The sequence below is a fragment of the Siniperca chuatsi genome, linkage group LG16 (assembly GCF_020085105.1).
Source record: "Siniperca chuatsi isolate FFG_IHB_CAS linkage group LG16, ASM2008510v1, whole genome shotgun sequence".
Lineage (NCBI taxonomy): Eukaryota > Metazoa > Chordata > Actinopteri > Centrarchiformes > Sinipercidae > Siniperca > Siniperca chuatsi.
The window spans coordinates 17,264,065-17,289,428 of record NC_058057.1 but is presented as its reverse complement, the minus strand read 5'-3'; the positions used below and the strand labels follow the sequence as shown (position 1 = coordinate 17,289,428).

General features: G+C 39.1%; 1 protein-coding gene across 3 annotated transcripts; it reads left to right on the top strand.

The window, feature by feature from the left end:
• The first annotated feature begins 6,190 nt into the window (after positions 1-6,190).
• armc2 (armadillo repeat containing 2) lies at positions 6,191-24,762 on the top strand. Of its 3 annotated transcripts, none has more exons than XM_044168472.1 (19): positions 6,191-6,453; positions 8,007-8,230; positions 8,338-8,410; positions 8,768-8,933; positions 9,596-9,722; positions 12,108-12,140; positions 12,759-12,826; positions 13,503-13,610; positions 14,610-14,794; positions 14,934-15,036; positions 15,397-15,611; positions 16,399-16,544; positions 18,128-18,227; positions 19,855-20,185; positions 21,916-22,038; positions 22,185-22,298; positions 22,733-22,865; positions 23,490-23,644; positions 23,906-24,762. In XM_044168472.1, the coding sequence occupies exons 2-19, from the start codon at positions 8,013-8,015 to the stop codon at positions 24,037-24,039; spliced, it is 2,532 nt and encodes an 843-aa protein (XP_044024407.1). In that variant the 5' UTR covers positions 6,191-6,453; positions 8,007-8,012; the 3' UTR covers positions 24,040-24,762. The 3 variants fall into 3 exon arrangements, with proteins under 3 accessions (XP_044024407.1, XP_044024406.1, XP_044024408.1); XM_044168471.1 differs by having other exon boundaries at positions 7,935-8,230; XM_044168473.1 differs by lacking the exon at positions 12,108-12,140 and having other exon boundaries at positions 6,195-6,453; positions 7,935-8,230.
• The last annotated feature ends 602 nt before the right edge of the window (positions 24,763-25,364 follow it).

The window sequence follows — 25,364 nt, the reverse complement described above, 5'->3', positions numbered from 1 at the left end:
AATTTTAGGAAATATGCTCATTTGCTTTCTTGCCAAGAGTTAGACGAGAAGATTGATACCACTCTTCAATCTGTAGGATAAATATGAAGCTACAGCCAGCAGCCGGTTAGCTTAACTTAGCATTAAGACTGGAAACAGGGCAAACCAGCTAGCCTGATTCTGTCTGAAGGTAAGTTCAGTTCACTGTTCACCAAAAACATGAGCATGTTCAATGAATGGCGCTCTTTTAGTGTGTTCATGCACAACACTGCTGGTAGGTGGATTTCGTTATTTTTGGACAGACCCATGCTAGCTTTTCCCTCCAGTTTCCAGTCTGCTAAATTAAGCTAACTGGCTGCTAGCTGTATCCTTATATTTAACAGACATACATGACAGTGGCATCTATCTTCTCATCTAACTTTTGGAAAGAAGGCAAATAAATGTCAACTATTCCTTTAAGCTCCAAAACATTTTGGGCATTCAAAACAAATTGTAAAATAGTTTGATATGCAGTACTACAGATAGATTTTTTCCCTTCAAAATCAGATAATTAAGAGATAATCTGCTAATTTTTCTGGAGTTAGGGGACATCTTTGGTGATGATTTAGCTGTTTCTCTGGTGTTTTTCCCTTTGGTGTAAATACTCAGACATCATTCTGTCATAGAGAACCTTGAGTGTAGATTACAGTATCTAAATATCGTTTTCATCTGCCTTCTTCCACTCAGCCAAACCTACCCCCAGTGAAGAAGAGGATTTTTCCTGCAAAAAACTGTCCCTTCCATAGTTGATACATGTAGATGAAAAGAGTCTATGGTTTAATCAATATTGTACAGGCAATAGAGAGTAAAAGGATAACTTTTAAGTCATTATAGAGTGATAACTTTATATTTTTATTTTATGATATGTCTTGCTGTACTGTATGCCTGCCTCCCTATATGTACAAGTGTTTGTGTGTGTGTCTTCTTCACGCCTGGGTGAGGCTCTTAAAAAGCTCATCTATGCGTAATATGAGTGTGTGCATGTGAGATATTTTATTTTCCATGCACACAAAGAGAGATGAGTGATAAGACAACGACTGTCTGCCCGGCATGTCTGCTTTATTTGAATGTCTGTGTCAGTTTCAGTTAACTCTTAGTCCTCATAGATAGCAGGAGAGTCTGGCTTTCTGCCCACTTCTGCCTCTGACTGAACAGTGTGGAAAGACGCTTCAGTCTCATGACATGAATGTGGACTGACTGACATTTACAAAAAAAAAGAAAATTACTGCCAAAGAAAATGATTGCATGGATAAAATGTACTGGCTGTATAAGATTAAGTGATTCCTATATTTATTTTTGCCTTTCCTTCCATAATAAAACAGACAGCCAGCACTGATCAAGTAAAAAAAGTGCTTGCCAAGTAAGAAAAGTTACTGTAGCATCTTTTTATCTCCACAAAATATGCAGAATACACACTGTTCTGCCTTGTCCTCCCTGTATGAGACAGCTCTCCTTTTTACAAACTTCCCTTGAAGAACCTAATTCATCTTAGTACAAAAGCTGAATCTGTAATCTTGTACAAGTAACAGAGCTGAAAAGTTAGGAGTTAGATTTTTTGTCAGTGCACACTCACCATGTCTGTCAGAAACAAGTTGCTGACTAAGAGCAAAACCCAAGAACGACTCACTGCTAATTTTTGTCATGTTCTAACCATAGACTGTATATCTTTGTCTTTATCTGTATCTTTATATACAGTCTATGGTCCTAATGTCGACCTGCTTCCTCATAAAAACTTTACTCGAGAAGTTACTTACATCACTGCTGGAAAAGCTGACTAAAGAGTTAGAAAGAGGCTACATGTTAAAAAGATAGAGATAAGAAGAACTCTGGGGTTGCACAGAATTAACACCTTAACCATTTCTAAACAGTGACTTTTCAAGGGATAGAATCTGTATTTCTAGGACATAAAAACAGATATCAAATAGTTTGACCAAAATATTCTTAGTGTAAGGTCTGCTAACTGGAAATTTTACAGTGCTTTCAGCCATAGTATAATTAGTAGTATTTTTAATAACTCTGTACCTGACGTACAGCCAATTTGGACTTGAAACTGTGTACTTTTTCTAATGTAATAAAATAGACATTTTAAAGGCAACATTTACTGTGTTGTGAGTCCTTGGGAGGGAGAAATCACAAATACAGTTTTGGACTTAGCACCTGGACGTGAAAGATATGTATGAGTGTGTTTTGCACACTAATTGTAAAGTATAAGCTATTGCTGAAACTAGTCAACTAATTGATTCATGGATCAATAGAAAATGAATCAGCGACACTTTTGATAGTCAATCAGTTGTACAGTATACGTCAATTTTCTGGCAAAAATGCCCAAATTCACCAGTTTCATCTTGTCATATGGGAGGATTTGCTGCTTTTTCAGAAAAAATCTGCAAATTAATCGATGATAATATAAAAATCAATTGCATCCCTAGTTTAAACAGAGAGATGAAGGGGTTTTGGGAGGGAAAAACAAGGTCTAAGGAAAGGAAGAACACAGAAGGACAGATGGAGAGGAGAAGAGATACCACTCTTCAGGGGTCAAACCAGGACTGAATGGCGATCGAGGGAGAGTAGAAGCCCCTGTCCTGCGAGCTGAGTGCTCTCTCTCAGTCTAAGATTCTGGCCTGAGATGGAGCTGGTTGCCAAGGAGACACACCACCTTCAAGCAGGACGATGGCTCTCACAAATCAACCCATTCATTCCTGTGACGTGAGCAGAACTGATAACAGTGACGTGAGTGTACTATGAGCTCATGTGCATGGGACTGTGTAGCTCCTGGTGAGAGGAGCTTCATCTTTAGACCCGCCATAGGCTTTTCTCTCCATGACAACACTCTTGATGTGGCTCCACAGGTTATCTCAAACATATAGACTCTGACTATAATAGAGTCCATTGCTTAGCATGTTAGAGCCAACTGTCCTGGCAGTATGTTTCCTCCTCCCTTAGTGACAATGAAATCACAGAGACCATCTTCCTCCTCCCATTGGCTGGTAAGCTCCATGGTGATGCCCTGTGATTGGGCATGCCCAGCATGCACTCTCGGCCAATCAGGTTCACTGTATCCAAGAGACTGAAGCATGTAAGGCTATTTAAATCCAACCAGAGACTCACAAGATTGTTCAGATGTATATTTCACAGTGTAAAAAATAAAAAGCTAGGGGGAAAAGGTTTACGAGTGGACGAATGTGCAAATCCAGACAGACCTGATTGGTGTTTAAAGTGGTCGGCCCATCTAGACGGGTTAAAGAGACCCAGAGCGAAGCGTGAGTTGAATGAATGAACTTCTGCATCATGTACTCCTCCTGAACCCTGAGTTTATCTATGAATATCGATCAAATTCTACTCCTTCTCTGCATTGATGCTTGAGCTGCAGTATGTGAAGCTTGAAGAGACCGGGGATTGTACGGTTAATATCAAATGGACAGAGGAAGTAAAAGCTGGAGGTCTTTTCTCCTGTACTGAACTATGTGTCAGGGGGGCAGCCAGTTATTGGTCTTTCATGGTGCACCCGGAGCAGAAATGTTGCCTCAAAGACCAACTTGCAGTGGACCACAACTAGAGACTGAAACTCTTGCTGACGAACACAGCGTAAGTCTGTGGCCATTTTGTGTCCACTCATTTTTTGAAACGTCATACTTTCTGTGACAACAAAATGGTGGACGAATCCGAATGTCTGGCTGGGAGCACAAAATTCTTTTTAAAAACAAAATTAAACAAAAAGTGAAAGTGAATATTTAACATTTTCGTATTGTAGTAGATTATAATTTGTGCATACTGCTAATACGAGACGAACGTCTTTTGTTGAATTTCAGTCAAAATTTGTCTTGGGTAAATAAAAATGTAACTTTCAATAAAACTGAAAAGAAGGCTACTTTTCCTTTACATGGTGCTTTTATTTAGCTTGCACTTACATGTCCTTATGTGTCATAGAGGGTTAGACATGTCAATAGATCAAGCTATCTGGCTTACAAGACTACAGAGAACGACCTGTGTCTTTAACATGAATGAGAGGAGAGGTGTAAGTAGGCTACAGCTATGACCTCTGCTCCCAACTACAGTATGACCGTGATAACAACAGAACTACACTGACTGAAGGTATCTGAATGGTAGTCAGGAAGTAGAGGAAAAAGAATTATTTTTTTGTGAACTTAATAAACTTTGAAGTGTAGGTTCATGAAAGCAAATAAAAATGCATGCGATAAACAGTATTTGCTTAATATCTCAGTCACTTTTTCTCTGTGAAGTCATTTGTAATCTATATGCTTCAATGTGTGGAAGATTTTGTTTAGAGAGCAAGAACGATGACACATGACAGTTACACTCGGTTTTAAGTTGCTATTACTATCAGTTTATAAAATGATAAAACCAATTTTTTTTTATTTCAGTCAGTGGAGCTGTTTGTTTCTTCCTACATTGTGATACTGATTTGTGACCTTTGTTAACCAGCTTTTATCAAATTATGGCTACAGTGTTTACCACACATATCCACCTGACATATCTACAGCGGTCTAAATAACACCGCTGTAGTGGTTTCTGTAACCTGTGAAAGTTTGTCTTTGAAACTTTTAAAATGTATGACAGCATATTGTTACCATGACAAAAAAGTCTAATCTTTTCCTTTCTTTACAACAACATTTTGTTAGAGATTGTGTTAACGATGACAAAAAACTTTATTATATATTATATATATTAGTATAGCAAGATAAATTCATATGCTGTTATAAAAAGAAAGGTTCATATAAAGAGAAACATATCCAATCAAAGCCTCAGTGAAGACATTGTGGTCTACGCACGTTTTAGATATATAGTGCGTGTGTGTGTGTGTGTGTGTGTGTGTGTGTGTGTGTGTGTGTGTGTGTGTGTGTAGTTGGGTAGTGCTCACTGATCTGTACTTGTTGAACTGATATTTTTTGTACTTTTTCATGAGTTTAGTTCATGAGTGTAGGAGGCACATTATAATGCATACAGTAATTCACTGTTCAATGTTTTGTCATTTCAGTTGAGTGGTAATAAACATTTGTACTTTTTCCAACTCGATTTCAGTTTTTCAGTGTTGTCATGGACTTGGGCATAATGCATGATTTTTATTGCCCAGGATTAGCCTGGGATATTCTTCAATGCAGAATAAATTGAAGAGTATTTTCATTAAGATAGTCAAATTATGTCTTATGGGAAACTTGGAAATGTAGGCTTACCATTGTAGTTATAATATGTATTTTTTTTCTAATAATTTTTACTACTAGGCCTATTAGTTTGTTTGACTTAGACGACTTTATTGATGCATGCATCTTTATGTGTTTACATTAAGGACTACAATGGAAATCACTGTTAGATCTGTAATTTAATGTCCCCCTTTTTATAATGTCAATTAAATTAAACTAAACTGAAAATACTTATGCCAATGCACTGGACAGAAGTCCCAGTCGACTTCCAGGACCGAAACTTCTATCCAGCGTCCCACAACGCTCCAGCGTATCAAGGACCTCCACAAAATACAAAATGCTTCAGATACACCCTTTTTAAACTCCTGTTTATGTTTTAATTCATTTAAGTTTCCTCTAACTTAGTTATACATCATATTTAGGTAGTGGTGGTGTTTAACTAAGTAGCCTACATTTACTCAAGTACTGTAGTTGCAACTTCAGTACAATTTTTTGGTACTTTTTCCAATATATGCTACTTTATAGTAGGCTACTACTCAACTACATTTTGGAGGCAAATATTGTTTTACTCCACTACATTTATTTGATAGCTTTAGTCACTAGTTACTTTGCAGATTCAGATTTTACTTATTAAACAAAATATAAATCAACTAATAAATTATGATGTATTATCATAGGTTAAGCTACCCAGCAGAATATAAATTATTTAAAATTAGCCATTAGCCAACATTAAAGTGATGAACACATTAATGTATCAATAATTATGATCCAGTAATATAATATATATGATTCTGAAATGGGCCTTTCTGCATAATGAGTACTTTTACTTTTGGTACTTTAAGTATATTTTGACGCTAATACTTTATTTTTTTACTATTACTTGTAGTACATCACAGAGTGATTTTACACTGTAGTATTGCTACTTTTACTTAAGTAAAATATCTGAATACTTCTTCCACCATTGTATATAGAGCCTATATGTGCCAGGACGATTGGTAACACATCTTTAATCAACAAATTTGCTGGAAATTGACTTACAAGTTTGCATCTAATCTCCACAAATGGTACAAGCACGTCACCGTTTCGCGCGAGACTGCCATTAAGTGAAGCTCGTGCACGTGTCTGCCTCGGGCTAGCTTGCTGCAAGCTGGAAAACTTCACAGCTAATTTCAAATTCAAATTTCAAGGTTTTGTTTTGTTTGTGCAAGCCGACTTTAAGATTTGGAATGATAACTGTCCCGACTATCACTCACAGAGGATTTTACCGGGGTTAACGGTAAGTTTTCTAGTTTACTATCCGTTTAATGGATAGGCTTTCATTCATACCCCGGTTTCTTCAAACGCTTCCTGTTTCTCACCACCTCTCTGCCTTCTCATGTAAAAGTTGGGTACGCTTACTACAGAACAGAAGTCTTCATCTGCTCTTACGGGGAATAATGAAACAGTTTAGCTCGCCTTCTTTAACTCTAAGGTTAGCTAATTTGTTTCTCGGGTTTGTTGTCCAAGCTACCATAGCGGCATTTGGTCACCATGGAGACGGGGCGTGAACGCGCAGAGGGACTTCTCATTCACTCACACAAAAAGTCGTCAAATCCACCAAATGTAATAAGTAGATGTTGTACTGTTGGACGTAGTCTATTCTTTAAGTAAACAAACTAAAATATTATTATTTTATTGCATTTTTAACTACAGTAACATCAGCAATCAGCCATATGCTGGTCAACGTTTGCATTCTAATTCAAAGTGACAAACCATTATTAGGATGTTCTTTGCAGTCCTAGAAAATTGTATTTGGACTGTCACACTGTTGATTTTGGCATCCAACAGACAGTGTGTGACCAGTAGATGGAAAAAAAAAATTATCTTGCCATCAGTGGTTGTATGCAGCTAAGTATGTTTTCTCAAGTACCACACTTAGGTAAGGTACTTTTTTTTTGCTACTTTATACTTTTACTTCACAACATTTCAGAGGGAAATACTGTACTTTTTACTCCACTGACAGGTATAGTTACTACTTACTTTGCAGATTAAGATTTTACATACAAAACTTTTGATGGTCCTATAAAATATGATGCATTGTTATAGGTTAAATTACCCAACAGTATAGAAAGTAGTTAAAATAAGATCCTCCTCTATTAGCTACAACATTAAAATGCTGTTTACACGTTTATTCCTTGATAATAATAATTCAGTTACAGCTGAAACAATTATTCGATTAATTGATTGTTTTGATCAACAGAAGTTTCAGAGGCAACGATTTTGATAATTGATTAGCCATTTTAGTTTTTAGTTTAGTTTTTTTATTTAATTTTGTTTTGTTTTTGCAAAAATTACAAAAATTCTGACGTTTTATGGACTAAATAATTAATTGAGAAAATAATCGGCAGATTAATTGATAATGAAAATAATCTTTAGTTGCAGCTCCAAATGCAATCATGTAGTATATATTATAACACTGACAGGGACCATTCTGCTGCATAATGAGTACTTTTACTTTTGATGCTTTAGGTACTTTTATTTGGTAATACATACTTTTCCTTAAGTAAGATTGACTGCAGAACTTTTACTTGTTATAGAGTCATTTTACATTGTAGTATTGCTACTTTTACTTAAGTGAAGGATCTGGATACCTCTATAATCACTTCTTGCTTCAAATGTTATTCATTGCAACCTCAGAAGCATTTTACACCTATTGTTCATTTTCAGTTCTGGCATTATCCTAATTTTTTTTTTATATTTCCAACTGTTTCCCATCAGTGGGACAACCTGTAACCACTTGCATAATGAAATCAAACCACTGAACTGACTGTCTTGGCAAATGTCACATAGGCCTAAATGGCCTCTATGGAGAGAAAACATGAGATTTGCAGCCCATTCATTCCACGGCGCAACGCTTTGAGGAAAACAAGTGCAGAAATTGTCAGTGAAGCCAGACAGTCCCTGCGAGTCCAGTCCACCCAGCGACCATTTACTCCCAGAGATGGACACAGGCAACTTTTCGTAAAGAGCTCTGCTCGTGCAGATCGTGACATCAGGCCTCCATCGACCTTTAGGTTAGTCACAAACTCCACTTAAATCTTCTTCATGTTGTCAGGTTCAGAGGTCAACTGTGGGTCTCATGTAACTTGTAGAAGTAATCAGCCATTTTTTCACTTTTCAGTCTTCATGCTCAAAATTTTGATGCTCCTGACTCCAGGCCAGGTTCAGGGACCCGCCTCTCTCCTCTGGACCATGTAAGTTCTCGCACACACACACCTATATGTGGTAGTTCAAATAGTATTTCAGATTAGAATTGAGGTATTATTTGTTGTAAGCTCAATACATATTTGCATATTAAATGTTATAAGTATTACCATGAAAACTGAAAAACAGGATAAGGAGTATACACGCCTCTGTACGCCACCATGAAAGCTTATCTGGTTATAATAAATGGGATTATAATGTTAATATATGAGATCAAAAAATATGAACAAATGAGTTATCAAAATAATAGGATCTCTTTATGGACATAATAGTTTCATTGGTGGATTCAAGTTCTGGCTCATTGTTCACACCATCATATTGCCACTAATATGTTTGTGTGGTACCAGAAGCCAAAGTTTCCAGTCCCCTGCGATGCTGAGGATCCATTCAAGGCCTTTCCCAAACCCCCCACTGACCCACTGGAAGTGAAGAGGGGGTTGGCAGTGGCACGGGCACGCCTCCTCAGGGTTGGATCTCTCACCACGTTGCCTCCTGTAGAGGGACACACAGATGGTAAGGAAGGAAAAAAAATATTGATCCAAGTCTGGATCAAGGCAGAAAAGATGGTAGAGAAAAGAAAAAAAGTATATTTTTACTGAATGTATGACGCATAGTAAAGTAATTATTATTAGGAAATCATCCATGTTGTGCTTACAATAAAATGCTAATAACAGAAGGTATTAGATGGATCATTTGTTAAACAGGTAAAAAAAATGAAAAAAGAAAACAACACACACACATTTATTTCACCCGTTGCATCGCTGTAAATCTGTGCAGGCACTAGCGCAAGAGCAGTTTTCTCAAAAGGAAATAAATGGAGCCATTCACATGCTGACATTATACCTGATTTACATTCTCTGTTGTTGGGCTAGGTAAAAAATTTAATTTACTGCTGCTGTTTTGGGAGAAAAATGAGCACTCTCTTTCTCTCAAATCTTCTCACAAATCTGCTCTACTATTTGGAGCAATAAAATAGATGATGAGGATGTTCAAAAGCATTGACTGAATTTGGAAATCTTTGACCTGAATACATGTACATGTACATATACAGTATGTGATTGTGTACAAATTGGCATTCGTACTTTTAGCTAGTGAAACAAGAAGAAACGTTACTGCAGCATACAGCAGAAACCTGTAAATAATGTCTTGCCACATCCTTTCTATGTGCTGTCTAGTGAAAGATAGATTGAATCCAGGCCCAGGACAAAAGCAGCCGTCAGCTAAACGACTCCCCAATACAGACCACACCGAGGTCCGCAGTGGTCCCCACAAACCTGGACCACGCAGAACAGCAAGTGAAAGGTACGCTTTCTATCCTTCTGTTTGACTTGCAAGATCTGTCCTTCTCTCTTGCACGCCCCCCCACCCTCTCTTATTCCCTCTTTTTGACCAAAGTGACAGTACAACAATGAGTTCAAGATTTATAGGCACACAAAGGTTGCAGTGGTAGCCATTACTAGATGGAGTTGATTGTGCCTCCCATTTTTGCCTTTCATCAAATCCTTCTCCGCCTCCTCCTTGCTTTCTTGCCTCTCTCATTGCATTGCTCCAGTACGTCAAATTCACAGAGTTTCTAATGTCTTTTTGTGTTCCTGTTTTGCTCCATAACTTATCCAGACTACTAGAAATAGAAAATTATAACTGGAAATACCTTAGCAATCATCATGATAACTGTTTGTGTTTTGTTTTGCGCTTAAATGCCCGACCCATGATCCAAATGTTAATAAAAATGAAAAATGAAAACACAGGCCTGTAAACTGCTCTCTCTACTCTCAAATTGATTGACATGTCTTTTATATTGTACAGGAACTAACATTAGACAAATTCAAAGCTAGGGTAAGTTACTAGTGTTTTCTAATCCTGTTAAAGGGTTGTTTATATCCATAATATTTTAAACACAGCATTTAAAGAGTCATACACTTTTAATCCTGATCGCTAAGGTTGTAATGTGCGTGATCAAAAAAAATGGATGTAAAGGATTAATATTACCCTGGACAAGCAAAAGGCTTTCAAAGCAATAATTTACTTCCAGAGCCAAAACCTTTTAGATACATTCAGCATTCATACCACATTCATACTAGCACTGGCAGCTGAATATATGAAGTCAGACCAGCAATGGTGTCACTAACTAATTGATAGAACAAATTATTCAACTTGAGACAGTCGACCCCATTTTAAACCCTCATATACTTTACTGTACACTATATCTTGGTCACAGTTAAATCTAGCTTCTTGGCAAGCTTCATTTCCAGTGAAACTGCCTCTATCTGTCATTACTATCATGTGTCAGCTTTTACACTTTCACAGTGCAGAGAGGCTAAAAGCTCTACTTTTTTCCGCCGACCTCATCAGCTGTGTGTCAGCACGAGGGGCATAATTCTGGGCGTGAGGTCGGGGGCTGTCGTTACAAGCCATCCACCTATCGATTGGGTGGGGCAGCTGGGGCTGTAGAGGGGGAACATACCATAAAACACTTTTACAGGAAATCTGGGCTATCGCCCGCAGCACAACCCTCTCACCTCCTCCCTCACAAGCCAAGTTAACACGCAATGTTTGTATAACTAGTTGCTGACAAAGAGAGGTCCCAAGAGATGAGACTGTGGTCAGTTTATGATTTAAATTCTTGATTAGTGTTAGGTCAGAGTTTTTGAAGTACTGTTCTTTAGTGTGGCAATGAACTACATAAAAGGTGCACTAGACAGAGACAAACTCGTAGAGATAGCAAGCCAGTACTGACTGCAAGTGGAAATAGACACAGCATGACAGATTAATGTGATGAGTTGGATGAGATATAAAGATAGGGGAGATTAGACATCCACTAGGTTCTTTTTCTCCAATAAACCGGCGCTTTATAGCTCCAAATGGCTCTCTATTAGATTTGGGTGCCCATCTGGGCAAGGCTGGCAGCAGCGTGTGTTGTGACTGCAGTGCACTGGCCAGGCCTAAGACAGGGATGAGGTCATGTCTCAGAGAATGCAGTATCACACAAAGAGGCCTTATTATCAGGCTCTTAATCCTATCATACAGAGCCAAAGCCCCCTCTCTGACATTCACTGCAACGTGCCTCGGCCAGCACTGCTTGCTGCATATGCCCTGTGTGCCAGCTTATACCAATCACTAAATCTCCATCAAAGTGAAAGTGCACTCTGTACTAGCACCCACATACTGTATATTAATGTTAATGTCATCAAGCAACGCCTTCTGGTGATGCACCAATTAAATGGAAAGAAGAATTTTTTGCAACATCGAGGGCCATTTTCTGTCATACCTGTCAGCAAGACCATGAAATAAAGCTCCTGAGAGTAAGCCTTTTGTACTAATGTAACTGTAAAAGCTTCAGACAGTCCTGATAACTTGATAATATCTGTCTTTGCCACAAGTGATTACACTTTTCCATATTTTCTAAGGTTGATTCACTCTTTTGTGTGAGATTTGAGAAGTAAATATTGCAGTTATAGAGATGGTAAATGGTAAATGGATTGTACTTGTATAGCGCCTTTCTAGTCTTCCGACTACTCAAAGCGCTTCAGGGTGGTTGGGATGACTGAAAATGCTACTCGTTTTTATCTGTATTTATTAATAATTATTTTCTCAGCTGGCCATGTAGTAATTAGTCATAAGAGACACTACTTGTCATGTTTCACAGAAATTATTGTAACAGTGAGTCATTCTCTTTGTGTGTGACAGGAATAGTGCAGACTTGACGGTGACGTGCAGAGAGTAAGATACAACAGTGACATGCAGAGGGCAAAGCCACAACAGATAGCATAGCATGACAAGGGGCGTGTTTTGTGAGCACTTTACGGTTACTGCACAGACTGTGGAGACAGCTCACAGTGACAAAGCATGAACAGCTTTAACCAGACTGCCCACAAAGCTAAGATCTTAGTTCCTGTCTGTTGGGGATAGCAGTTTGTGATGCACAACAACACACTCGCCTGCACAGATACAAAGATTCACATGCACACAAAATCTTACAAGCAGCCACACACAAACACACATGAGCGCAAATGTACATACACAGACACACGCACATTACAGATAACAGCACCTGCACACAAGTCTCTACCTCTGCTGCAACAGGGACACCTAGTGGCACTTGATGAAAATACCTTTAGCCTTGTTGACAATATGGTCAGTAACTTTTCATGGAGATGCATTCTTTGACACAACAATTCATCCTTTAAATATTTTGTGTTTAGGTTTTTTTCCTGTTATTTTAATGCCCAAATGAGCCAAATTACCCAAAGTCAATTAAATTAGACTAAACAAATTAGTAGTCACATCTCCAAAATCTAACCAGACTCTTTGTGTTTTTGTGTTTCTTTGTGCCAACAGTAGAATAACTCAGCCGGGTAATGACTCAGGAGTTAGACCCACAGAGTGCAGAGGAGGACGGAGAACAGGTTTGTCCAGATATACTAAATGAACTTTACTGCAATTTTTTTTCATATTAAACATGAATGGTACATTTTGTACAGTGTGTAAAATGAAAATGTAGTCGCAACTTTTCCTAACATACCACTCAACCATTAAGTGATGAATGCAAGTATGCCCAAATATAATAAGACTTGAGCCCAGAAATGTTGTTTCACCAACAACTTAGACACTTCTCTCCCAGTAACTGAGCACCCTTTCCTGAGTGTCAAACTTGGATTGGGGTGTTGTTGCTAAGGGCCTAATTTCCACTATGAGAGGCAGCCAGCCAATAGCTGAGAGGGCTGTTGGTTTGGGCAACCACAGTTTCCTGCATCACACCAAGCAAGGGGGAATGCAAATGTTCAGCAAAAAAGGTGCATGGTGTATGAGAGACTGCAGACATTTGTGTGCACAAACACATGCACATGTGTTTTCGTCACACATGCACACACTCACATGCCCAAACGCAGACTATTTCACATCAGCACAGACACAGAAATAAGAGGAAGTATAGCTGGGGATGGTGACCTTTCATTGTGGCATCAAACTTCCTGTTGTTTTATTTTAAGACAGTGAACTTGTGAACCATGCTTGCTGCTCATGTTCACCATTTGGGTTTGGAGGTGGTAATTGGTTAACTGCAGTTCTCTCCGCACATTTCAGAGCTGGGGAATGGAGACGACACCACAAGTGCAGAGGAGAATGCAGAGTCATTGGTGTGGAATAATATGATTGCTCCTCTTCTCCAACAGCTAGAGAGTGTGGCTGCAGGTAGTGTAAGCAATGCAATATGGAAGCTCAATTAAAAAGCGCAAACTTGTGACATACATTTGTCTCCAGATCCATTCATTTGACCCAAATAACATTTAGTTTGTGTCATCTACTCCACTCACAATACCACTTTTCAATATTACATCTTTATTTTGGGTTGAAGACTGTCTATGAAGCTAATCTAGAATGTAATGTGGTTGCAGTGATTCTGATCTTTTCTTTAATTAAAGGTAAGCTTCTCTTATTAGTGCCTCATCTCTCTGTTTCCTTATTACATTTCATTTTCAACCAGCAGGCTGGGAAATAGATTTTTAGCATTGGCAGATAGTCATGCATGAAGTCTCCCAAAATGAAAAAGCATTGTCATTTCAACCACTGAAGAAAGGCAAACAAAATAATGTTGTGTTTGGCATCCATACAGAATTGTCTTAGCCTGAAACTGCAGTCTGGTAGCCATGAAATGAAATATGTGGCTGTAAATATTTTAACACTCTACAAATTTAATGGAAAATTCATTTGAAAGATAAATATTAAATATTTATTATACCAAGTGCCTTCTGGCTCATGCATAAAACACCTTTCAGATTCAGTGGGAAATTGCAGTGAAGTGTCGAGTGTGAGGCTACAGCCAACCTTTTTTAGAAAGGACCAAACCCTGTTATTTATGCAGGGAAAACATTTATTTTACCTCAAAAACAAGGAAAAGACTCCACCCATTCTCTTCCTCTGTGTCAAGATTGTAGCTGCCTGTTGCAGAATTGTTTCCCTACAGTTGACCATAGAAGCTAAGGGTTGTTTCTTAGAAAAAGGAGGGGAATATTATTTTACTGCTGACCAATGTTTTATTGATGTTGAGGATTTAACCTCAAGTTCCTCATGCAAATAATAAATGTACACCATGCAGTAGAGCCCAAGGATGTTTGCTTTCTCTGTAAATGTTTGACATGTTGCCCTGAACTTGACTTTTTTTTTGTAATATCTACTTTCCTGTGATGCCAGGCAGCTCTGAGGGATCGGTGGACCGTCTGTGTGATTTGTGTGATGGTCTCCATGGCACCTTGGTAGAAGCGGACATGCTCGGCCGACACTGTAAGAGAAGGACAGGGATACTTCGAACACTGTTCCGCCTCATCGACCTCAACTCTGTCCAGCTCAACCTGCAAATCGCCAAGCTCTGCCTTGCTGTGAGTCGTCTGTGTCTATGGGTGTGTGTGTGTGTGGGTGTCAGCATGTATGCCACTAGGTCACTATCATAAGGGCATTCAGGGCACTTAGACATTTAATACAAAAATTGGGTGAAGTTTTTTGCATTTTTCTCTCCAGCTGTGTGTCAGTGGAAACAACCTGCTCAACATCTGTAAGCTCATCTTCCAGATCAGCCGCAGTGAAAGCAATGACATCCTCTTCCAGAACAACTCTATCATAGGTGAACGCTATTCGAGGAAACGGTGATCTAGCTTACGTTTTCCTATTCTGTACCAAGTCCTATGTTCTAAAATATATCTGAGTAAAAACAGAGTTAGTTATATGAAGTCAATTTAAAGGAACACAATGTTTAATATTATTAGATGTAGATGTTCCCACTATTAGACAAAAATGTTTTTGTTTATTTCTGGTATAGCAGAGCATTATATTCCAAGAACATAATGCTCTCTCTCTTTTGCCCTGGAGGGATTTTTATCTGTCTTTTCTATTTGGGGCCATTTTTTGGAACCCCTTTACCAGATCATTACAGATTGTGTGCGCCATGATGTTAACGTTCACTTTTTCTCTGTACTGTATCTAGACTCATTTCTGGGCATTTTGAGCAATGAGGATGTGTCTGCATCTGGAGAAGCTCTGCTGTACTGTGTTGGGACTCTGAAATTTCTCTCAGGAAACAGTGCAATCCTCAGACTCCTGTTGGACAAGAACTGTATTGGTGTGTCTCAGAAACTCATCCAGAGGCTCTGCACAACAGAGGACACCAACTTCACTATAGCAGGGCACATCCTTGTACAGGTGTGTCACAGACTTAACACGGCTGAGAAGGGTTGGGTAAAGTTTTAAAGGATATTTTAAAATGTTTTTAAACCATTAGCTTTTGTATCACAATTCAGGTGGAAACTTGAAGCATCTACTCCTGCTCACAAAACAATACACATACTTTCTAACAGTTTGACTATGTGAGTAAAACAAAGTTATACTAAGTCAATATAAAGGAACACAATGTTAAATATTCTTCTTTATGTGTTTGTTGGCTGATTTTCCCACTATTAGACAAAAATGTTTTTGTTTATGTCTGGCATAGAAGCTGCTCCAAGAGCATAATGTTCTCTGCTGGCCTGGCCACTTCAGTCTAAAGCACACCCTGCTTCACTCTTCTGAAAACAATTGCTTCGAACCGCATTAACTGGCCCAACCAAACATCTTGAGCCAGCACTTCATTTGATATCTAACACAACTCATTATGCTGTTAGAGGAGGGAAATAAGCAGACCATGACTTTCCAGAACTTCCAGTGCTGCCATGCGTTGGAAATGACTGTTTCCCCTCTTGTGATAGAATGATTTATGTCCATACTGAATAGTTTCCGGTTGCTCTGCTGTATGCCGTCCTGTGCAGGCCAGCAGCCAGCCTTAATAAGTATATGACCAACATTGTGTGCAAGTCACAGCAGTGCAACACTGCAATACTGACCTAAATATAAATGCTTAGATACAGTAGGTACAGTACATTTGTATATATTTTTTCTTGCTATCCAACACTCTGACCCCTCTTTCTTTATGTCTGACCTCTGACCCCTGTAGCTGACAGCAACCCTGAGAAACCTTGCAGATCATCCTGATTCCCGTCCACTCTTCATCTCCTTCTCTATACTGTCAGAGCTCTGTCTGGTGCTGCGTCATCACCACAAAGACCAGGACATCTGCACCAACATTTCCAGAATATACAGGTATCACACATGCACTTCAAAAAGATTTATATTAATATGAAATTATGTCACACTTCTGGTTTGGACTGTCTTTGCTATTGTGGATAATTTCACCTTCATTTCTTACTACTCCTTTCCACAGCTCACTAATTTAAACCATAATAACCTGTCATGAGCAGAATCAAAACCAAGGCCATCGTTCAGCTCTCACTTTCTGTTCTCTGTTTTCCCTTCTAATGCCAGCAGTCACTGTCCTTATTTATTCCCTGCCTTATTTTTTCCTCATGGAGTCTTTGTTTGTAGTTGTGTCTCACAAAACAAGAGTCTCCACAGAAACATAGCATTTGTCAGACAGGATGTAGTTATACATCTGTTTTTGTGTCTATGCCATTACAAAAACACTCAAGGTGGTGACACAGCTGATTTCTGTTTTGCTCGTTGCTGTAATGAATAGTTTTTAGCTTTTTAGTTCTGAATGTACAGATGACTTCAAATGTGAAGACCTACATGCAAAGAAGCTACTACATGTGCAGTTTAAAGTTCTATATGGACTTTTGGTCTGTTAAAAAAAACTCCAAATTGTCTATGTGCAATAACTGAACATAACAAACCACATCGAAATTGGAACTAGAAAAAGGGGAAAAAAATAAAACCCAATTCCTTCTGTGAATTTGCTCACCCAAATCATACAACTCTGAGAGTTAGACACTACACAAATACACAGTAAGATGCTTGAGGTCATACAAGCTCTTGACAAATAAAATGCTACAGTGCCAACAGTTTACAAAAAGCATTTCCAAGATTAGACTAATCTGACAGGCTAAAACTGTGATTTATATGACATTAAAGGGACAGTTCACCCCAAAAAATCACCCTAAAAAATAAAAATTTTGTAGGAACTATTTTCTTTCTACAGATAGTTCCTACATGAAACTGCTCACAACAAGGTCCGTGGATTATTGAGTAACCGGGTCATGATTTCTGGAAAGAGACATTGCTGTTGAGTTTTTCAAATGTATATTTTTCGCGCTTTGAGCACCACAAGTCAAGTGCCATATAGTCCCATTATATTCAAAAAATACATCTAGACATCTCTATGGCCGATATCTCCAAAACTCAGTAACTCACACCAAAGCAATCTAGATGGATAAATAGCACTACAGGTAAGAGGAAAATATTTTATTTTTGATTTTGGGGTGAACTGTCCCTTTAAGGTAGGTAAAGGTAGTTTAAAGGGAGAGAATGTAACTTTTGCTGAACAGTGGCCACTGCACAGTTTTTTGCTCCAGGTATAAGCTTACTAAAAAGTACCTCATCAGTGTGCGAAGTACAAAATAAAACATTAAGCGCTTTAGTGTGTAGTAAAATGTGTTTTTCTGATACAAATTATAAGGCAAAGCAGTTTTACCAGGTTTTAGTGCTGATAAAGCTTATACTGTCTGAATATTTTTGCCCAAGATAATGAAAGCATGAAAGGTAGATCCCAGCCCAGGCCGACTTATCCATTAGCAGTGTTGATTTAATATCTCCATATTTAGTCAGCATAGCAGAGCAGGCGGTGAGTGGAATGATCAGTGGTATTTGTTGTCCCCTCTCTCCCTCAGTAAACTCTCCTCTTACTCGGAGTGCCGCCTCGCTCTGGCCCAGACCCCCGACTGCTACCAATTATTTTTAGAACTGCTGAGCAAACATCACCAAAAACAGGTGAGTCCACAAGCCTCCTCTTGCTTGTGTGTTTGTGTGTGCGTATGTGTGTGTGCGTGCGTGTGTGTGTGTGCTTGAGTCTGTGTGTGTTAGAGAGAAGCGAAGACAATCTTTTCCAGTGTTCATGATGTAACTCCACTAAGCATGTTTACAAGAGCAAGTTGTTTATGTACCTCAGGTCTAAGCACATTTACAGGACATTGTGTCCATCTGCACATAGCATTCGTCTCTCTTTCTCTCCTCTGCTGTGTGTGTGTGTGTGTGTGTGTGTGTTTTGACATTTAATCATCCCAGGAGGGGCTGAGTAAGTCAAGGAAAGGGGAGGAGAGAGGGAGGAGAAAAAGGAAAAAAATAAAGGAGGTGAGCTTGAGTAGAGGTGATACAGAGGTGGAGGGGAGGAGAGATAGGCAAGAGGAGTAGGAGGAGAAGAAAAGGGTGGGACTTTGGCAATTTAGACATGACTGACATGTGTTTTTAATCTCATATGGAATAAACACACACCCACGCCTTAAAACACACACCCACGCCTTAAAACACACACACACACACACACACACACACACACACACTGGACAGTAAGATGTGTAATGAGCACCTAGTCCAGGGACAGTCCGTCCTGTCCTTATACCAATGTCACTGCATGTTTATGGGAGAAAGCAGTGTGTTCTTAGCTCACCTGCTCTTCAGGTTATTTACTAAGTAGAGTCAGGATACAAGGGTGACGCACAGGGTGTCATTTGTTACCTTTTTCTCAGTAAGTGTGTGATAACTCATTGAAAAAGTAGGGTGTAGTTACACTCAAACAAGTCTACACAGCTATGAACTCTGGGGGAAATGAGTGACACTGACAATAGTGCTACTAGACAGGGCAGGCTCACTGTGCTGCAGGTGAAGTGGCTGTTGATCTTCAAATCTTAAATATAATCTCATATTTAATTATATAATATTTGTTTTTCCATTTTCTCATCAGAAACATTCTTTCTTTCTTTTGTTATTCAGAATAGTCTACTGTAAATATAGTATATATATTTATATACTATATTTACTATATAACTATTTTGATCATCAATTAATTGCCATAATCATTTGAACTTTAAACATTTCCTGGTTCCAGCTTCTCAAAAGTGAGGCTTTTCTGTGTTTTGTATCATCGTATATCTTTGGGTTCTGGACTGTTGATCGGCCAAAACAAGACATTTTAAGACATCACCTTGGGCTGTGGGAAATGATAAATTTTCTGACATTTTACAGAACTAACAATATATTGATTAATTAGGAAAATAATCTACAGATTAATAGATAATGAAATGAATTGTTTGTTGTATCCCTAAGATATACATTCATGTGATAAATAAACTCCAATAACTAGTACAAAAAAGCTTGAAATACATGTCCTATACTATCTACATATTATTTGTTTCTAGGAATGAATAAATTATGCTGTACGAGAAAAAAGTGGATCAGCTGAACAATGTTTGAAGCCATTAAGTATCTTTTACACAGTCTGCCATTTGCAATAGAAAGAAACATCTAAACACATTTTTTGCTGGTTTGCTTTAATTCAGAAAGTAAATTATTTGACAGATGCAGATTGACCACTACAGTACTCTCCACCGCTCTCCCACAGGACCTTGTTGTGCGCCTTCTTTTCACCCTCGGGAACCTCACAGCCAAAAGCAACGAGGCTCGGCAGCAGCTCTTTCAGTGCGAGGGCTGTGTGGACACACTCCTGCAGCTGTACCACAGCTACCAGCGCAGAGACTACTCACCACATGCACCCCCACGGAAAGGTCCCCCTTCCCCCAGCAAGCCTCCTGCACCTCCAGTGACTGTGCAGGAGGATGAGGACGTGCTAGTGAAGCTGGTCAGGGTGCTGGCAAACATGTGCATCCACCCGGCTGTAGGTCCAGCTCTAGCAACCAACACAACCTGTATTCAGCTGCTGATGGAGACAATTGGTGAGCAGGAAGAACACATCCTCCTTAAGTTAGTCAGTGATTAACAAAATAATTTATTAAGTGAAAGATTGGGTGTGAAATAGAAGATACAGTCAGTAGTCAATATTTCTAGATTTGTTCTTTTCGCCCATCTTTGTCGTACAAAGGAAGCAGTGTGTGAAAATCTGGTGTTCTAATAAGTTTAAAAATAGCTGTTTGCTGAATTGTAAGTACAGTACATATCTGCTAGGCACCCAACCACTTCCTTTGTGCTGGGAACAAGACATGACTTTGGTCGAAAACACACTCCTCATTTGTCTGTTCATTCCATCGCTCGCTTTCCTCTCAGTGCTGTCTGTTCGATACGCAGCACATCCTCTTTTGGTTTACCTAAGCGCTTCAATGCATGAGCAGGATGTTCTGTCACATCTCACAGCCGACTTGGTTTCTGTGTGTGAAATTCTCCCATGTGGTTAGATGGTTTCAGGACAGGTTGAACTGACACACAGGTGGGTGTGAAACTCTTGATTTCTCTGCTGCCTGCCTCCTACACACACTTCATGGCAGTTGGGAGAGAAAATTAAATAAACAAAACAGAGGTCAAACTAGTGAAACATTGATGCCAGAGTAAGATGGGAAGTAAATTAAGTAACTGAAGACAGAAACATAAAATGAGCGAATGAAGGAGAATATGGAGTTGGTGTGACAGAAAACAAAATCTCAGTAGAAGATGAAAGAGCACACTTGGCTGATCAATGTCCTGTTTTGATCAAGTTCATGACAGGCTGTGCTGCTTTACATTACAGAGCTTTGAGGGGAGGGGTACAACAAAGTGGCATTTTCAGTGAGAACCAGAAACTAAATTCAATATGACACAGGCGCTGGTTGACACCGACCGCAATATCTGCGATTTATGACCAAGCACACGACATCTGCTGCTATATCAGGAACAGACTCGGTTACCAAGCTGCACACAGTGCCATCGCTGGTTTGACCTTTGTATGTCGGCTCATGATCAAATCGACTATATCAGGCCAAAATTAACCACAGATAACAGCTACTTTTATGATAATGTCACAGTGTCACATCAGTGTGGCCGAGCTGTAATATGCAAAAAGGCTGACAACCCAGGGTGTTCACCGTATTTCTGCATGTATTTATCTTGTTTAAATTCTTCTATAACTGTTTATATTTATCTATACATTTTCATGTTTATCTATTTACATCTGCATTGCGAATGGATAATATGAAAAAACAACATCTTAATACTGAGTGCCAGTTTACACAATCCATGTTGCAATTGTTTCATGGATTAATAATCTATCCTTACTTTATCTTCTCTCCTTCATCAACATAACAGGATGCAAAGCTTTCACCTGGACTCACCTGGTTAGTCATTATCAGGGAAAGAGCCATTTATTTTGAGTGCTCGGTGAATGCATGTATTCTTTACAAGACAATGAAAAATTGTAATTATAATTTCTCACATTTTGTTGAGACTAGTCACCAGAATCAGGGTCAATTCACATAAATGTGTAGTGGGCAGTAATATTTCAGGAGCATGAAAGCCTGTTCCTGTTGACCGTGCAGTGCATGCTCCCTCTGTTGGCTGTATTTTAAACAAGAGGATTTTTAAGGAAAAATCAGAAACATCCACTTCAAGATCTCTGTTAAAAATAATGTTAATCCAAGATTATTCCTATTAATAACTATTTTCTTCCTTGTTTTACTTTTGTGTGTGGGTGACACAGAGCTGAGGTCTGTGCAGGAAAGCGAGGAGCTATTGGTGAATGTGGCTGCCACCATCAACAACCTGTCCTTCTACCAGGAAGAAAGCTCTGTACTCAGACAAAGTCAACTCACCATTGCAAAGTGTAAGACTGAAAGACTGACCGATCTTAATGTAGATGTGAAAAATAAAAAACGATAGCGTGTTACTATTTGTCTTTTTTTTCATTTTCCTGCTTTTGTTAAATTCCCCTCCCCCTTTTACTGCCCCATTTCTCTCTATTTTCTTCAGTGATGTTGAAGTTGGTGCTCAGCTCCAGTATGGACGCCATGCTTGAGGCCACCCGTGTGTATGGAAATTTGTCTCAGTCCAAGGATGTGCGGGACTTTATTATGCAAAACAAAGGTATATGATGGACACAAACACCAACAGACACACACAAAACACGTCAACATGATGAGACTATACTTATTTCACACAGTATTCATTGTCTCTTGCAGGAAAGTTGGCAAGGAGTTGCCATGTTAGAATCAAAAATGACAATCTCTTTAAAACCTAATAATACACAGAACTAAATTGAAAAATGTTTTATGTAAAGATGCATAAATCTTATCCTTCACGCGCACAACTTTACAGAAAACTGAGTACCCAGACACAGAATGTCCAGTACAGTACGCACCTCTGCATACTGTACTGTCATGTTTAGGCTGGACTTATCTGCAAGGCCAGCTACAGTCAGTATAAACATGCCTGCTGACTCTGGTGATAGCAGCCTTCTTATCTTTGCCCTGCTTTGTCCTCCATCACGCTGTCATCTTTCTCCGCTCTCTCTCCCTCAGTGCACCAGTTGGTAGTGACGCTGCTCGACTCAAAAAGCACTGAGATGTGTTTTTCAGCCTGCGGGGTCCTCACCAACCTGACTCTGGACCCCCCGAACAGGGTCAGTCTCTCACTAGAGGGGGCTGCAGCCAAGTAAGGACTAATGCACTTAGAGATTAAGAGTTTGTTTGTGTGTGTGTGTGTGTGTGTGTGTGTGTGTGTGTGTGTGTGTGTGTGTGTGTAAATACATAATAATAATAATGTACATAAAAATAATAATTAATAGCAAACTGAGCAAAAGCTTTCTGAGTTTTTGGCAAACATAGCATCCTCTTTGCAACAGAGCATAAACAGGATTTTTTGTGGAAATATGGTTTTCATTTTGACAAACATGAGCACAACAACTCCACTGGCATGAACAAGATGCTACTAATCGTCTCAGCCTTGATGTTATTTGTTCACAGTAGTTATACAAAGTTATAATTACTGATTTGTCAATTTAGATTCATTTGTACATTTTTAACACGTAGGAACTCAAACTGGAACACATTTTGTGACCCTCTATTTATAGTGTAAGCTTCTCACTTCTAAAAGTGAGCATTGCTTGAACATTTAAGTTCTTATTTCCCCTTTACACACACACACACACACACACACAGCCCTCTTTCAGATGTCGCTCCAATGAAGTGGAGCTAATGCCCACAAACCTGCCGGTCATGTGAATCCCTCTCCCTCGAGTCATACGATGTGTGCGTATGTGTGTGTGTGTGTGACCAGGCTTGTGGACTGTCTGAAAGACTTCGGACCAGGTGATTGGCAGTTGGCGGGCCAGGTCTGTCAGGCATTGTGGAATATGATCGGCGGTGGCTCAGAGAAGCTGCTGGACACACAGGAGAGAGAGTCACTGCTGGAGATCCTCATTACATACTTAGGTTGGTGCACAGTGTTATTACTAATCCTTACATAACAAGGGAGGGAGTCATGCTGGAAAGAACATGCTCTTATTCACATCAGTGGTCCTCAGGGGAAGGGAGGGACACACGTATTCCCACTATCACGAACATAATACCTCCATGGTCACATGTGGGAGCTGCCTGAACACAAAACCTGTCACTGAAAAGTATTCAAAATAAACGTGAAACTTCTAACTGTCCTCTCTCATCCTCTGTCCACTTTTTTAATTCATTCCTTAGATGAAGAAGAGGCTCTGAAGTGGATAGAAAATGAAGATATGAGGGACTTCCACAGGGCATGCTGGGAGTTAGAGTTCCTCCCTGTAGCTCAAAAACTGATGAAAACACTCCAGCGTCCGGACCAGACAACCTGACAAACTGGGCTATGGCTTTTTCATCTTAAAAACTTAACCCAGAGTCTACATTATAACTATTAAACACTTCACCTCCAATTGGTTTTACATGTGGCTGTAAGTGTTTGTAGTTTCCTTTTCTCAGTTACAGTGGATTCCATTGCTGGATTTTCAAGGCAGAAAAAGCCAAAACACCCTTAAAAACATCTCAAATCACTGCTGCAGCATCATTCACTTCTCCACTGACCATCCATACGCTAAAGTATGTTCCAAATGGTAATAATTCTGCACTATATCAATACTCGAAAATTCAAACTGACTATTGATGCTATTTTTCATGTATTAAACTACAAACATTTTACAGCCCGTTTTAAGGCCTACAGATGGTCAGCCTGTCATATTCAATTCTGTATACTTAAATATTTGCATTTTCATTAATTTATGTATTTATTGCATTTTTTAAATTTGTAACATTTCTTTTTCGCTTGCACTTTGAATTCCCATAAATCTTGCAGAAGCCTTAATTTCTGGGTATCTTCACATGTACAGGGATAATTTAATACAAGCTCTTTGCACATTTATATACCAGACTTGATCTGTTTTGTAAGTTCACTGTGTTGTAAAGGTTATTTTATGATAATGTCTTGAAAACAGATGACTGACCTGGAATTGATCTCATAAGGAAATCTTTTGTCTGTGGATTTTGTAACATTGGAACTTGTTCATAATAAAGCGGAAAACATTTGTCCTTCTCAAAGCCTTTATTGTTACACAGATATGGGGCCAGGCAGTGCTTACAAATTACACCAAGTAGCCTAAAGTACAGCATTTCAAAATCACATCGTTATTACATCGAAACAAATCAGAAACGGCACTTAATGTAAAACCCCCCGGTGACTGTTCCCCCAGTTTTCCCACAATAGTGACCTTAAAACAACCACAAGACAAGCTGATATTTCTAAAACCCCTAAACAACTCATTAGCCAGAGCTAATAACAAACATTGTTCTCCACATTTCAATTTATCAGGTTGATATGAAAGACAGTTGGCTGATGTCGAAGTTGCTTAGAAATGTTTCCTATTCCATATATCATCTGGGAAAGCCACCGGATGTGAAGGCAGTTTGGTCAGTGAGGATAACACTGAATTTCTCCTGGTGGCCTCTGTGGCCTTGATGGGAAACACCCTGAAGGTCAGACGGATTACCAGCCTCACCAGGAAAGTGAAGGATTTTTCCCAGTGAGGTGTGACGTGGGGGCAAACAGGAAAGAGAGGTAAAGTGTCCTACAAGAAATTCCCCCTTATCTCGATCCAAATGTTGGTCAGGAGTAAAGAGAAACTATGAC

Coding starts and splice junctions, on each gene's coding strand:
- armc2 (XM_044168472.1), top strand. CDS start 8,013: ATGGCCTCTATGGAGAGAAAACATGAGATTTGCAGCCCATTCATTCCA. Junction 8,231..8,337: donor AGGCCTCCATCGACCTTTAG/GTTAGTCACAAA, acceptor TTCACTTTTCAG/TCTTCATGCTCAAAATTTTG. Junction 22,039..22,184: donor TCAACTCACCATTGCAAAGT/GTAAGACTGAAA, acceptor TATTTTCTTCAG/TGATGTTGAAGTTGGTGCTC.